Below are 13,678 nucleotides of genomic sequence, written 5' to 3' on the forward strand. Positions count from 1 at the left end.
TTCACACTACCTCCATTCTGAAATTTGGATCGGACTTTTGGGTCCGACCAAATTGGTCCGTTCTTCAAAGGAATGGGCCAATCTAGAACGGACTTCGTTCCCAATTGTAACAGACCAAATCTAGACCGACCTAAATATGCCTAACAGTGTGAATGAGGCTAACGAGTAGGGGTTCATGCCTAAAGCTGTCTGAAAATTACAAAAGGGATGATTAATCATGTGAGAGTATACTAACTGTAGTTAGTGAGAAGGGGTGTGATTGCACCCCTGGGTAGATGTTGTTACCTTCGTCAATAACTAGAGCTTCCTAGGAATAATTGACAACTTGCCAATATCACATACATGTGAATTGAATATTTGTTGTTGATACTTGCTATTGTTCACACATATTTGCATTTTTTCGATAAATGTCTTTGAGTTTTTACGCATTTCCACTACTGAATGATTTAATCGCGCAGCAGTTTTTCTGTACGTGGCGCTATGTTTTACATTGAAACCCCTAAAGGTGATGAAAATCCTTTTTCATCCGTCAATAATCTGATCAGGAAGGTTCCTTTTCGGTGGCAAAATATTAAGTTAGATATATCTATTGTATGTATAGGTGATTTGCTTGCTTTAAGGTATTGCATACAATGCCAATGGACTATTTGTTTTTCATAGAAAAAATACTTTATTCGTTCTAATGACCTAAACATAGGTAGATGACTGACCGCGCTAGTTCAATTTGGGGCTTGACTGTGGGATTGACCGGGCATCGGTTCAATTTGGGGCCAGCTTTATCATTATTATTATGTATTCATCTGCATGGATTAGCTTCCTATATAAAATCACCTGATCTATAGTTTTAACCAATAATGTTATAGCCTGTGATATTATTATACTGATAAATGTTACTTGAATTCCGTGCGCGCAGTACGCGCACAGCTGTTTATGAATCAATTAATCTGTGATGTCACGATTATAAAGTCACTACGTAATGATAATACGGCAAAGTCATTGATATCTACAGCTTTTTCAATAGAAAAAATCTGCTTCTGAACGGAAAAAAAGAATGTTCTCCTTTAATTTGCACAAAACGCCCAAAACTCCTTTAAAAACTTCTTCAATTTTGAGAAAAAGGCAATTAGAAATTTTTTTCTAGTGTGTAGTTGTGTAGTAGACTACGCCTTAAACAGTAGAGTTGGGATTTGTTTTTATCGAGATAAACAGTTCCGATTAAGGGGGAGTCTACTGTAATTGGTATATAAATGTAATGCAGATGCCTCCTCGAAATTTGAAATTTTCTCTTTCAAAAACTCCTTTCGTCCAGGAATGACTGATTCGTAGGGACCTTGTTTTATATTCGGCTTAATAAGAGAGCGGTAGTTCCGCCCATTTCCGTGACCACAGTATATGCAGGCCTATGTGACTCAGTAATTTCCAAACCTCTCCTATGTCGTGTCTGTAACACTGAATGTACCCACTGTATGTACCGGTTGATATTTGTATAGTGAGCCGGATTCCTAAAAAAACACTCTACAGGTTGCATGCCTTTACGCCTATACAATTCTGTTGCATAAGACTTCTGATCAAAAAGGGTTTTTCGTTATGTCGGGTGTTTGAATTTTTTAAAGCTCGTGTGAAGATTCTAATTAGAACATCAAAGAGTGTTTAGAACGCTTAGAAAATGATTTTGGTTTAAGGATGAATTCGACGATGATATTTTTAATGTGAATTCGACGAATAGCTCATAGAGGAAGCTTCCCTACTCACGAGCAGGATTTCAATTTCTCTTCTAATCATGGAATATTTTCGTTCATGACTCGAGAATAGTTTATGGTATTCATCATTCATATTGTTCGAATTATGTCAAATGCATCTGGCTTGAGAATTTGCCTTTCTAATGAGCGCCTGTTATTTGTATTGACTTTGTTTTGCTTTTTACTTAGAATTTCATGCGAGATTTTTAATAGTGAATTCATTGAGGCATACTTTTATGTAAACGTGGAATGTAAGATATAAATGTGAATGTGGCTTATTGGGGTTATTTTTAATTGATCTCGTTTTCACACATTACTGTGAAACCTTTCAAGTCGTTAACGAGGGTGTACTTCCACTCAAACTGTTATTCAAACCGTTGAAAATATTTTTACGGGAATAAAATAAGATTTATTTACACTCCTACCATTTCTATATGAAAAATGAATATTTACAATGGATTACTCAAAACGGAAAATAAAAGCATTTTCAAACATGGCAAACAATGCTATTTACTTACAATACGAGATATAGAATTATGAGAATGAATTAATTCAACAAGATTGAGACTAGTTCTGCATATTTTAAGGTGTGATCGGGTCTTTCACGCTGAGGTAACAGCAGTTGGGAGGTGCTGCTACCTGCCTTCCTTAGCGATAACTAAGATATTTTAGTCATTCAAGCAATAACTTGATAAGCAGCATCCCAAAACTATAAACGCTTGTATCCATAATAAGATCATTGTTTTCATGATTCGTTGCGGAGTTTTGCGAAAAGTTGATCGTCGATTTTATTCTCTTTCTCTTTAGGATTTAGATATAATATTCTCATTTCTGCATGGCTTGGAGGCATTGTCGAATCTACGCGAGACGGCGTTACGTACGATTTGTCGACGAGTTCGGTATGAACACTACGACGCTAACGATATCCTGTACTGGTGAGTTCGGTTCGACGAATGACTGATAGATGGCGTATGTGTGCTATTGATAATCCTAATATTTATCAATATTACATAGCTATGATCTTCACTATCACGGCTAACATGTGTAGAGAATCCTGCAAAAAAGATAGGCCTACCTGAAAATCACTATTAGAATATAGTCGAATAAACTACTAGCTCTTGGAAACATTTTCTTAGATTATTTTTTCGTTATTATGGGATTCTCTACACGGAATTAGTGTTTTATCAATGTTTTTTCAAGGCTGATATACCAGGTAATAAATTTTGCCGAGCAATGTGTTTTCTGAGATAAAAACTAATTTTGAAATGGTTATTTTCAGTTATGGAGAGCCGAGTTCTAGTTGGTATATACTATTGACGGGATGTGTGTTTATTGAAAACAGCATGTATCTACCCCGTAGCAGGTATTTATACGAGCTGATTTATCGCTATTTTTTTCAGCGCTGAACCCCGATATGTTTTATCAAGTGGCGAAGAAGAAGTTTTTCTTGAGGTTGAATCGGAAAGTGTTTATTTATTTTAGCATATTCAGATACAAAGATTAGTTTTGTTGCGCGCATACTGTAGGCCCTGTTGCTTCCAGGGAGAAAAGAAAAGGCAACGTTCTTTTCAAGAAATACAACTGAAAACACGCAATTTTGCAATGATCATCGTCTTACATCTGTACCCCTCGAAATCACCCTTTTGTTTTTCATTCTTCGCTCCATCAGGGCCGAAAGATAGAAGTCAAAGATGTGGAAAATGTTGAAAAAATATGCGAGTATGAGAGGTTTTACATGGTTTAGTTGCCAGAAAATATTGATTTCCTTTTCTACAGAATTATCTTTTTGTTTTACCCTAATAGCACGTATACAAGCATGGGTCTTTAGTATTCCTCTTCATTGAAGCGTACTGGGTTTATTATTACACATGTTGATGAATTGGAAAAATCGTCTTTTTTCTGTGTCAACGCGGTCTGCCCGCCCGTCTGTCTGCCTCATTTTTGGCCACTTTCGACGACGATCTAGTCTGTCAGGTTTGTCGAAGCGTTCGGACGTGAATCTCGGATGAATCCAATAATGCGTATTCGTTTTTTTTTCTTCGAGAAAACGAATAACCGAATTATCGCGCGACGGATCGATACGTTCTGCGGTGAGTTTCGGCTGTAAGAGACCGACCGATGTTCAGGTGTTGCGTTACTAAGTCGTCTCGACTGTAAATCGATAGAAACTTTGTTTTCTCGATCGGAAACTTTTTTCTTCGATGGTTTTAGGGATAAGATTTCCTTTCATGTGTATCATTCAGAGTGCCTTGAATAGAAATTATTTCCTCGTCTGAAAATCTTTGATTTTTTGTCACCTCGTATAGGTTTACACTGTAAAAGGTATTGATTTTTGTGATTTACGTGGCCTTCGAGATACTGGATGAACCTTGATAGAGATTGATGATGGAGGCGGAGAGGAAAATCTGATAGTTAAAAATGATGATTATTTCTGATCTAGGAGTTTTCAGACTAATTCAGAATTTAGTTAGTGATTGGGTTTTTTCCCTACTGAAGTTGTATTCTTTCAAAAAATGGTTTATATTTGTTTGCACTGTCGTATTATATCCATTCATTACTCAATTGTCAACAAAACAAGGAGTTGACATTTCATTCACCTTGAGCTAAAAATATTTTTCAGGTTGCCTCCTGTTAAGTTTGTTTATCTTAAGAAATATTTTCCTGAAAACGTGTGCGTCGTGACTGTTTGATCGAGATCGTTCAGCCTTGTTATCTAACGCTGCAAAAATGGTCGTTGTAGATTTAGGCAAATTTGAAATAAATAAAATCAGTCTCTTGGTCTTGTATTTTATTTGATAAAAAGAATTTTATTGGAGCGTTCCTAATCCGCTACGCTTGTCTTCACTTTTGATTGAATTTAAATGATTGGATTCGTCCGGTGGGATATAGAATTTAGAGCGATGTTATTAGATTTTACATTTCCACCAATTAGATTGCCGGGCTCTGTCTAGTTCGAACGTGCACTGCGGCCAGGGCTCGTGCTGCGTAAGCTTCGACTGGAGGCGTCTGAATCCTGGTAACTGAGGATGTAAGTAGTTTAGTTTCTGTCTCATTAAGGTGATTTTGAGAATGAATTTCTGACAAAAACGTCGGTTAAAATGAAGCTTATAAGACTTTGTATCTAAAGGCTGCTTGTGATGCGATTCACCTGTGATGTAACCGCCTGTCACAATCGCAAAGTAACAAAGATCCGCATGACTTTGTGACTGTTGGCGTTGGCGGTCGCGACTCGTGGCGACCATCTCTCCAAAGATATACGTAGGCCTATAGACAGGCAGTTTGGTGAAAATATTGTGCCATTTTGGCATTAAGCATGAAACCTTCAGAAATTATAGAGATTGACTAACTCAGACGTATCAGATATAGGACCAACTGAAGAAAATCCAATACAGCCACCATTTTCAAGATAGCTGTCATGCTAAGAGAATTTTATCATGAATTCCTGTTTGACTTGAATACATGAATATATGCTACTGATGGAACTGAGACTAGTCGCACACTGTTGTAGTCAATCGCGTCATGCATGTCAACCGACGCCCACCTTGAGAATAGGAAATATCAACATTACACTCGGTTGACTTCACTACCTGATCAGCATTCAAATCGTACAACTTCCCCGTCATGACTACATCCTAACCGCCTACGACTCTTTTCCACACTCCTCAAAATTCATTTGAAGTCCAGTCGACCCTATGATTAAGTGTTACCCTTTGGCGATGCTGGACTTTTCCGTATTTGCCGATTCATAAGAACCATTAAATCTGTAATTGACTGTGTAACAGTATCGCTGAAAGCGATTATTGAGCAGGAAATTGTATTGCTCCAAATTGTGTATTTGTGCCTAAGAACAAAGACGATGTCTTCTCTTACAAACGTAAATGTTTCCTGAGCTGTAGGCTGTGGTAATGGCTTGCATTTAGAGACGTTATTGGATGCAGCGACGAACGTACAACGCAAACAGAAACGCAGAAAAATTCAACTCAGGTGTTCAGGTAATAATACATCATCGGGATAGATTTCTGTCTATCAAATATTTCGAGTGAAGCGATAATGAAATCGAATATTGCGGAACGGATTCTGGTGAAACGTGCGATGTTTATATATATATATATATATATATATATATATATATATATATATATATATATATATATATATATATATATATATTATGCGCGGGTATATACAATAACTCGGATGATTCTGGAAAATGTTTCATGTCGACTCGACTCGAGGGTATAGACTAATAAAACTGGCGGTTTGTTTGCCTCGGGGTGCCACGCCGGTACAGCAACCCGTCTGCCATAAAACGCTACGTCAATTACTGGCAACGTTGATTGTGTTGTATCCCCTCGGTGGCCGTGAGCACCGTTTGACGGGGAAGTGCTTCGGAAACAAATTTCCGCCGTTCGTATATCTCTCAGTGCCCATCGTCGAATTGGTCGTGATCAACGCTGACTGTTTCTATACGTCTCGCCCGTACTGCCACCCGCGTTCACGCTACGTTATCTAGAACGTTCTATTACATCTAGTCGCTTACAATTTGAACGGATTAAGCAGCGAAAAGTCCATTCCCTTTTAAAGTGATCAAAAGGACCATTTCTTTGTGCATTAAATAGAAACTTTGCTTTGATTGCCTGGCAATAACAATGTTGTGTCTAGCAGGACCAGTGATAACTGCTGATTTAGAAACATCTATGATCGCACAGCATTGTTTTATTGGTTTTTGGTCCGTTCTATATTGGTCCAAATTAGAAAGGGCTCACTGGTGTTAGTGTGAACGTGGCTAATGTTGAAGATTGTCAGTAGCTTGTCCCCCACCACAGCCCCCCTTCCACCACCCCCCCCCCCACCACTGCCCCCCTCCCACTGCCCTGTTGTGGTTTGTTACTGATGAAAGTCGTCACCGAGAAATCAGATATTACTCGTCCTCGTCGTATGTTGCCGATTGATTGAAAAATTTCTCCTGCAGTTCGTACGACTCGAGGCTAGACATTTATCACTTATATTTCGACCTGTCATTTCTGACAGACATTATTTCCCATCAGATGAAGGCATTCCTCATAACAGAGTTTCTACTTGTCCGGAAAATCCTAGTAAAAGTCATGTTTTGTGTCTGGAACTATGAAAAAAGCTAGGTATTGATAATTCGTTCTTGTGGTCTAAGCACTTTTAAGTCTAGTAACTTTCAATTCTACTCTATGAGCTACTCATTTAGTAGGTATGGACATTTTGATATTTGGCCATATGTAAGGAGTATGGAAAATCAAAGACTGCGAATAGCGGTGAACCTTGTTTTAGATCTATCAAAGTTGATGATCTGAAATTGACATTTTTACAAGCCGTAAAGTTCTTCAGGGGAAAGTAACGGATGAATTTTCTTTTGATTTATTGTTTCCGCTCGATGTGTTTTATGAATGAGAATGACGTTTATGTATTTCATTCGCTTATCTCGTTCAATTCAGATTTCCTGATGATGATATGCACGTGCAGCAGTGACGAGTCAATAACGTTTCAGCTTCTATACCGCAGGAGATGTTGATGTATTGATTAGTTAGAAGGTTCTCAGATGACTTGTCATCCTGCACTTATAGTGAGGAGAGTTGAGCACACGTGTCGAGAATGAAAAGGGCGAAACTAGTTCTACAGAGGATGGCAATCAGTCTCTCATATTCACCGACGACGCAATATCTAGCTTTACATCAAATTTATCGCTTTTTTCCGAATACGCGGTAGAAATTCTTACACCAAAAAAAGCGACCAATTCTCAATTATCCCAACAAATGAAACTTGCCAGTACGGTTTCATCTTGTTTGATATTAAAACCAAGTACTAATTTGCTAATGGTATTTACTCATGCAGGTCACTGTACTGGTAATTTGATAATTTCTGGTTTAATTCTCAAATAGGACATACAAGCAGCCCCCCCCCCCATGAACATAGCTTTTCAATTAATTAAATTCATTTTTGCAATATGATGGATTTCGAACTAAGCGTATATGTACATGGCAGTTACACAAACTTCAAACAGTCTCAATAAGCTGAATTATAAATGTAATTTAGCTTCGTATTTGATGTTGAATAATCAAACTGGATTCATTGATTTTATTGTGTAATGTATCATCATCAGTAAGTATTGATCGGTAACGAGTGGTGTCCTGAAGTTTCAGACATCGAGTTGAACTCGCTGACGATGTATATGTATATATGTATTGATTCTGTTGTAAGTGTCTCAGAACGGTTCTCAGTTATACAGCGATGAGTTCTAATCAAACAGACAGACTTTCTATCGTCGCCTCCATTATTCGAATACCAATACTCAATAGAATATGATGCACTGAACTCAGTTTTGCAGTTATTTAAGCTGATTCTATTTTACTTAATTGGTGACCCTGTAACTGGATACCGTGTAATTGTCTTGTTTGGTCTGGTCTTCAATTGATCAATTTGATGCACTGAACTCGGTTTTACAGTTTTTTCTTAGAATCAACTTACCACTAAAGCAAACCTGTGGACCATCGAAGTTGTACAACCAATCTAACAACTTCAAGACCTGTCTCAAGATTTAGGTTTTGACTGAAGAATCAACTTTAGGACTAGCCCCTTAAACTGGATACATATATGCTTATCATCATCTTCGTTTAACTGAAAATGGGGGGAAGTGGGGGGGGGGGGTTAGTACCGATTGCCTCATCATCTGACTTTATCGTAATCAAAAATTGAAAACCGCATCAATTAGTACGAGTATCTTATCAATTGGCAATCAGACTTCAATTAAATTGTCTCCGTTCTGAGATGGGCCGCAATTATCAACGTCATAATTGCCCGAATTCTTGGTTGAGTGCCGTGGAGCTCGTCGAGAGGGAGTGCTGTTTCAATACGACAGTATTGAGCAGCAGGAATATTATCGTCGTCGGTATCAGGCGATATATCGTTTATTCCGTTCAACTGCTAATTATCAGTAACGGTTTCACCGGTGCAGTCAGTCGTATGTCGCAGTAGTCGTAGTCGCAGATCGGTATGTCATGTTAATGAGCTGTCAGAAGTCAATGTGAATTTCATCTTGCCGGCATTCCAGTACACCTGAGGTATGGTTACTTGACTGGTTTTTGTTTGCCCGTACGAGTAGTTGTTTGTCCATTTGTTCATTCTGAATATGAAATCTTTCCGCTGTTTAAATTAGATTTGAATCTCAGTTGAAATCTGTTTGTTTTCAAACATTTGAATGTGGTATAAATTTTTGTCACTACTGAAGTGGTTCTACAGTTATCATGTCACTTGCAGGTCTGATATGATGACTGCAGTCTATGCAGGTTTGGCTTTATGTTCAAACTGCTTCTTAAGACTTTATATCAAAACCTTGAATATTTATTGCGGTATTTGCCGTGTGGTTTTCGCGACAGCTTGTCACACGTCGTATTGTGCGGCGTATGAATACAAATGGTAAAAAAACGTTCGATTACCCGGGGAATCGGCAGGGAATCGGTAGGGAATCAGCAGGGAATCGGTATATTTTCACGTGGTTCATTATAGACTCGTGGCACGAAGGTTAATTTCTACGTGAGTGAACCGAGTTAGTTAAGTGAACTCGCGTTGAGAGTTGAATCCGTATACGCGCATCGGTCTTCTCATTCGATTCAATACTCATCAGGTGAACGGCTGCGCTCGCAATCATCTAAATATTGGAATTTTCATTGAACATCATAACAATTGTCAAAGTCAGCTTATTGTAAGATGTGATAATTGAATCAAATTCTTGATGAGTACTAACAGCCAGTGATGTTTGGAGTTACTGTTTTTGAAATCATTTTGAAAGCGTACGTTTTGTGAACTCAGTTTATTGTGCGAAGCCAGTATCAACCGTACCCTCGAACAGCTGTGCTCTGAATTATCAAATCATCAGTATTTCTATTGAGCTTCGCAAGAAATTTCAAAGTCGTCAGTAAATTTTATATATAATATGCGCACTATTATACAGGTAACAATTGGAATAACAGTTTCTGAAATCATTTGAAGCCTACGTTCTGTGAAGCTAGTGCCCTTGAGGAGATAGTGGTGAAGATATCTCGACAATTGAAGATGTTATTGTCGAGTAATTGCGTTACGTGACTCGGTCATGAAACGTCCAAATTGGGCCTCGTATCGTGAAATTATACATCTATTCACGTGTGGCATTGTCGCGAGGGTTTAACACGCTATGCTGTAAGGCGTTATAGCTGCATCGAGCGTTCGTTCGTTCGTTCGTGACTATCGGCCATGAATATATAACACGGTTATTGAACTTATCATTCAATAAACCGAGTTCGTACCGGGTTAATTTACGCTGCAACGTTCTTCATCTGTGTGACGAGTAAAGCAAAGCTGACCTGTCACTCCTCAGTGTTGGTAACGGTAAACACAGTGTCTTACCGGTTGGAAGCGCGGTAAATGTTTCGTACCGTAATTGAAAATTTCCGTTAGAAATTAATTCATCTCGGGTGATGATGAGTTCTGATGAGTTCTGATGAGTTCGCGTGCTGTTCTAGTTAATAAAACTCGTCGCTGATATTGGATTATCACTCCACGAACAACGTGAAGTATTGTTCACCGCGTTCGTTATCGGATCCGTAAGTGGCGCCCGGATAACGACGACGTATCGACAGTTGTGGTATTTGAAGATTTTCAAATTTGATCAAGTATTTTTCATCCGATGTGAAGTACATGCTATAAGTGCATTGTTGATTTTCGCTGTATTTTTTATTGTCGTGTATTATTTCGATGCATTCCCGCTCGTATTGGACTGTTTCCTGCTGAATCCATTAATGGCTTATCGGATAAACAGTTTTTTTAATTCCTGTCACTTAGCGCGGTACGAATGGAACATAAAATTCGCATCTGATGACCTCATTGCTGCAGTGCGATCTCGTATTTGCGACGGAATAACTCGCATGCCGTCTGATCTCGCTATTTTGACGGAGTGACCTCACAATAGGAGCTGTCATCTTTCAGTCTAGCATCCGTAGGACGCTTTTAGTCTAGCTCCTCAGTCCTTGCAACAGTTCCGGTGTGACCTTACTTAGCATTAGATAGCCCTAATTTCTGCATCTCAGTGCAGTTCAGTACAGTGCGATTACCCGGAGACCTCGTATGACCCCACAGACCTACCGGTGGTGCTGTGTGAACTTACGGCAGTAAATTGTAACTATTCGAGTTATCGATCAGTGAATGGTACCGTGATGGTCGCGTTAGAGCTCGTGCGTTTTCATCATCAGTGATCTCTTAATCTCACCGACAATCAATTTCTCGCATGTTAAAAAGGTGAAGTTCATTGATAGGAATATAAACCGTGTAGGCGTTATCAATTCAGGTAAGTCTTTCATCGATCCTCCAGATCCGATGACATATTCATTCATACATTCACTGATATTTCACTGTGTTTCTGTATGAATAGTCGTGGTTTTTTAGACGTCATGTTTTGCTGTAATGATCTTATTTCCTAAAACGTTTTGTTGTTGACATGATTGAGCTATCGTTGAATTAGTACGATACAAACGTTAATGATGACTGTGTCTGATTCATTTTTTCCATCCTCGCTTGCCAGTGCTGGTCGTTAGTCTTTCTATAGTTAAACATCCTTTACTTTTCCAATGGCAGACCGACCTAGCGGGGTTCACGGTACAGACCCCTGCCTTCCCATATGTCAAGACAGTTATCGTGAAAACCTGCAAATTTGACACACAGCCTCTCGGAAGTTGCATCTTTTTCCAGATGTATTTCTTCAAAAATTACAACCACTCGGAATCAGTAAGATCACAATGTCCATGATGAAACAACGAATGTAAAATCCAACAATTTTCAAATGACTAAAAATTTTATTTGGAATGCTATGCATATTTCAGGTGGTTCCTACAGAAGCCTTCTTCTGTTTAAACAAATATTTAGTCTTTCAACAATTGTAGGATTTCAGCATCATGGCTGCTTCATCAGATGAATGTCGTTCCTTTTCTCTTGGACTGCCTACCAATTTTCCTAATTCCGTTCCTCGCAACTTTGACGAAAAAGTCTGAGTTAAATCTGAGAATAAATGAGTGAAAATATTGAGATCGAACTCCGGATATTTCATTGTTAGCATCGATGTTAACTAATTAAGATATTTCCCGTTGCCATCTGACAAAAATCCCGTCGCCACAGCCGAGTTCAAAACACGGCTGACGGTAATTGAATCTAGGCTGCCATTAATGTCCCATCTTGGGAGCATGTTTCCATGGCGACGGCGGGCGTTCTGTCGGTATCAGCCGGTGTTGAACAGTCGGTAAAAGTTACTCCAAGTCCTGACGGGATAGAGCAATCTCGGGGAAGAGTGTTGAGTGTGGATTGTGATTTTCTTTGATTAGTAAACATCATCACTCTCAATTAATATCCGCTTCACTAGTTCGGGTATTCATGTTTTACACGTGTTCGTCAATATCGATATTTTGTTTATGAATAGTCGGTGTTGGAAAGTGGTTTACTCCTAGCAGGGCAGGGGTTCGATCCTCTAGCTCTCAATGGGCTGCGCTGTGAGTGCTGAGTGGAAACCCTGCTTTTCAAACCAAGTTCTGAATGACATGAACTAAAAACAAACTGCGATGATATGAAAATCGAAGCCAATTGAAGCTGAAGTTAATTAGGTTTTTATGAAAAAAAAATTAGGTTGTTTTGACTTTGTTTGCTACATTCATTCACCACATTTGTTTCCTATTGGTCTAGATATGTTGTTTTTCGTCGCCGAGACATTCCATTGTCTTTATTTTCATTCAAAATCAACTATAGGTGTCAAACTTCGGGTAAATCTATATATGCATACACATATACGAAGCCCTATAAACATATAGGTTTAATACAACTATTTAAATGAAGTGGACCTTGTCAAATTTAAAGCCAGTACTGCCAGTGATTAAAGTGAATATTATGTTTGCGTTGTTTATGACTGTGGAGGGTTAAAACGTTTTTGGCACGGGTGAAATTTAGGAAGTACCAACGACTTCGACGTCGTCGTCGGTTTTGAAGTTTTTAGGTCGATGTAGATTATTCTTTTGTGGCCGCTGGTGGAATGTATAATTGCCTTGAGAAAAGTAAATAAAAAGAGAACGAAGCACTGATTTCATAGTTGTGTGTGTGTGCGCGCTGCATGATTGACAATTAAAGTGGAAAGTTAAGGGTGACATTGTTGCGCGGCGCGAGTACTGTACGAATTGTGTTATGAAAAAGAGGAGAAATTTATAAACTCTGTTTATTTTATTGCATGATGTGAATATTAATTTGATCCCTTCGACCTCGGAGATCAGACCACTTCGTTTCACAAGTTGTCATCATCATGTAGATGTATATTGAGTATAATATCGTCTTTTTCTCGATCAAATTGACTTTAGCGAAGTTGACCGTGAATACGTTTGAAATTCATGCCGTCGGGATTTCCGGATTATCGTGTTTATTACAATTGGTTTGGAAAATATTTATCAAAAATCTAAAGAACTTCAATCATCGAGAAACTCGATTCGTAATAAGTCGCCGCAACTATTGTTTTAGTTAGTCACTGGATCTAGAATCTGATGTTATGAATTTGGGCGCGTTGTTTTAAGATATAAAGAGGAAATTCCATTTGAATTGTGTCATCCACTGAATACAATGCTAGCGTAAGTATATAAGTGCGTATCATATTACGTTGACGAGCATTTTCTTCGATTTCCTAAAAGACTTCGATCGAAGGTGAGGAAATTTTGTCGGGAATTCACAGCGAATGATTGATATTTACATAAAATCAAAGAAAGAATTATGTGGGAGGAGTTTTTCATGACGTTTACATTTCGATTTTAGCTTTCATATCTGCATGTGATCTTTCAGTTTTTGAATGTTATGTTTTTGGCAAACATTACATCAAAAACAACATTGAACTTAACAAGCTTAGCCGATGGGGGAAG

The 13,678-nt window shown here is 38.5% G+C and overlaps 1 protein-coding gene across 2 annotated transcripts in view; it reads left to right on the forward strand.

The window, feature by feature from the left end:
• LOC141904653 (rap guanine nucleotide exchange factor 6-like) overlaps nucleotides 1-13,678 on the forward strand; it is a 47,482-nt gene that overhangs the window by 1,162 nt on the left and 32,642 nt on the right. For both annotated transcript variants that reach the window (XM_074793285.1, XM_074793284.1), the window contains exons 2-3: nucleotides 2,547-2,674; nucleotides 3,019-3,102. In XM_074793285.1, the coding sequence (XP_074649386.1) occupies nucleotides 2,547-2,674; nucleotides 3,019-3,102 (212 nt within the window). The remainder of the gene's footprint in view (nucleotides 1-2,546; nucleotides 2,675-3,018; nucleotides 3,103-13,678) is intronic.

Source organism: Tubulanus polymorphus, chromosome 4, assembly GCF_964204645.1.
Source record: "Tubulanus polymorphus chromosome 4, tnTubPoly1.2, whole genome shotgun sequence".
Classification (NCBI taxonomy): Eukaryota; Metazoa; Nemertea; class Palaeonemertea; order Tubulaniformes; family Tubulanidae; genus Tubulanus; species Tubulanus polymorphus.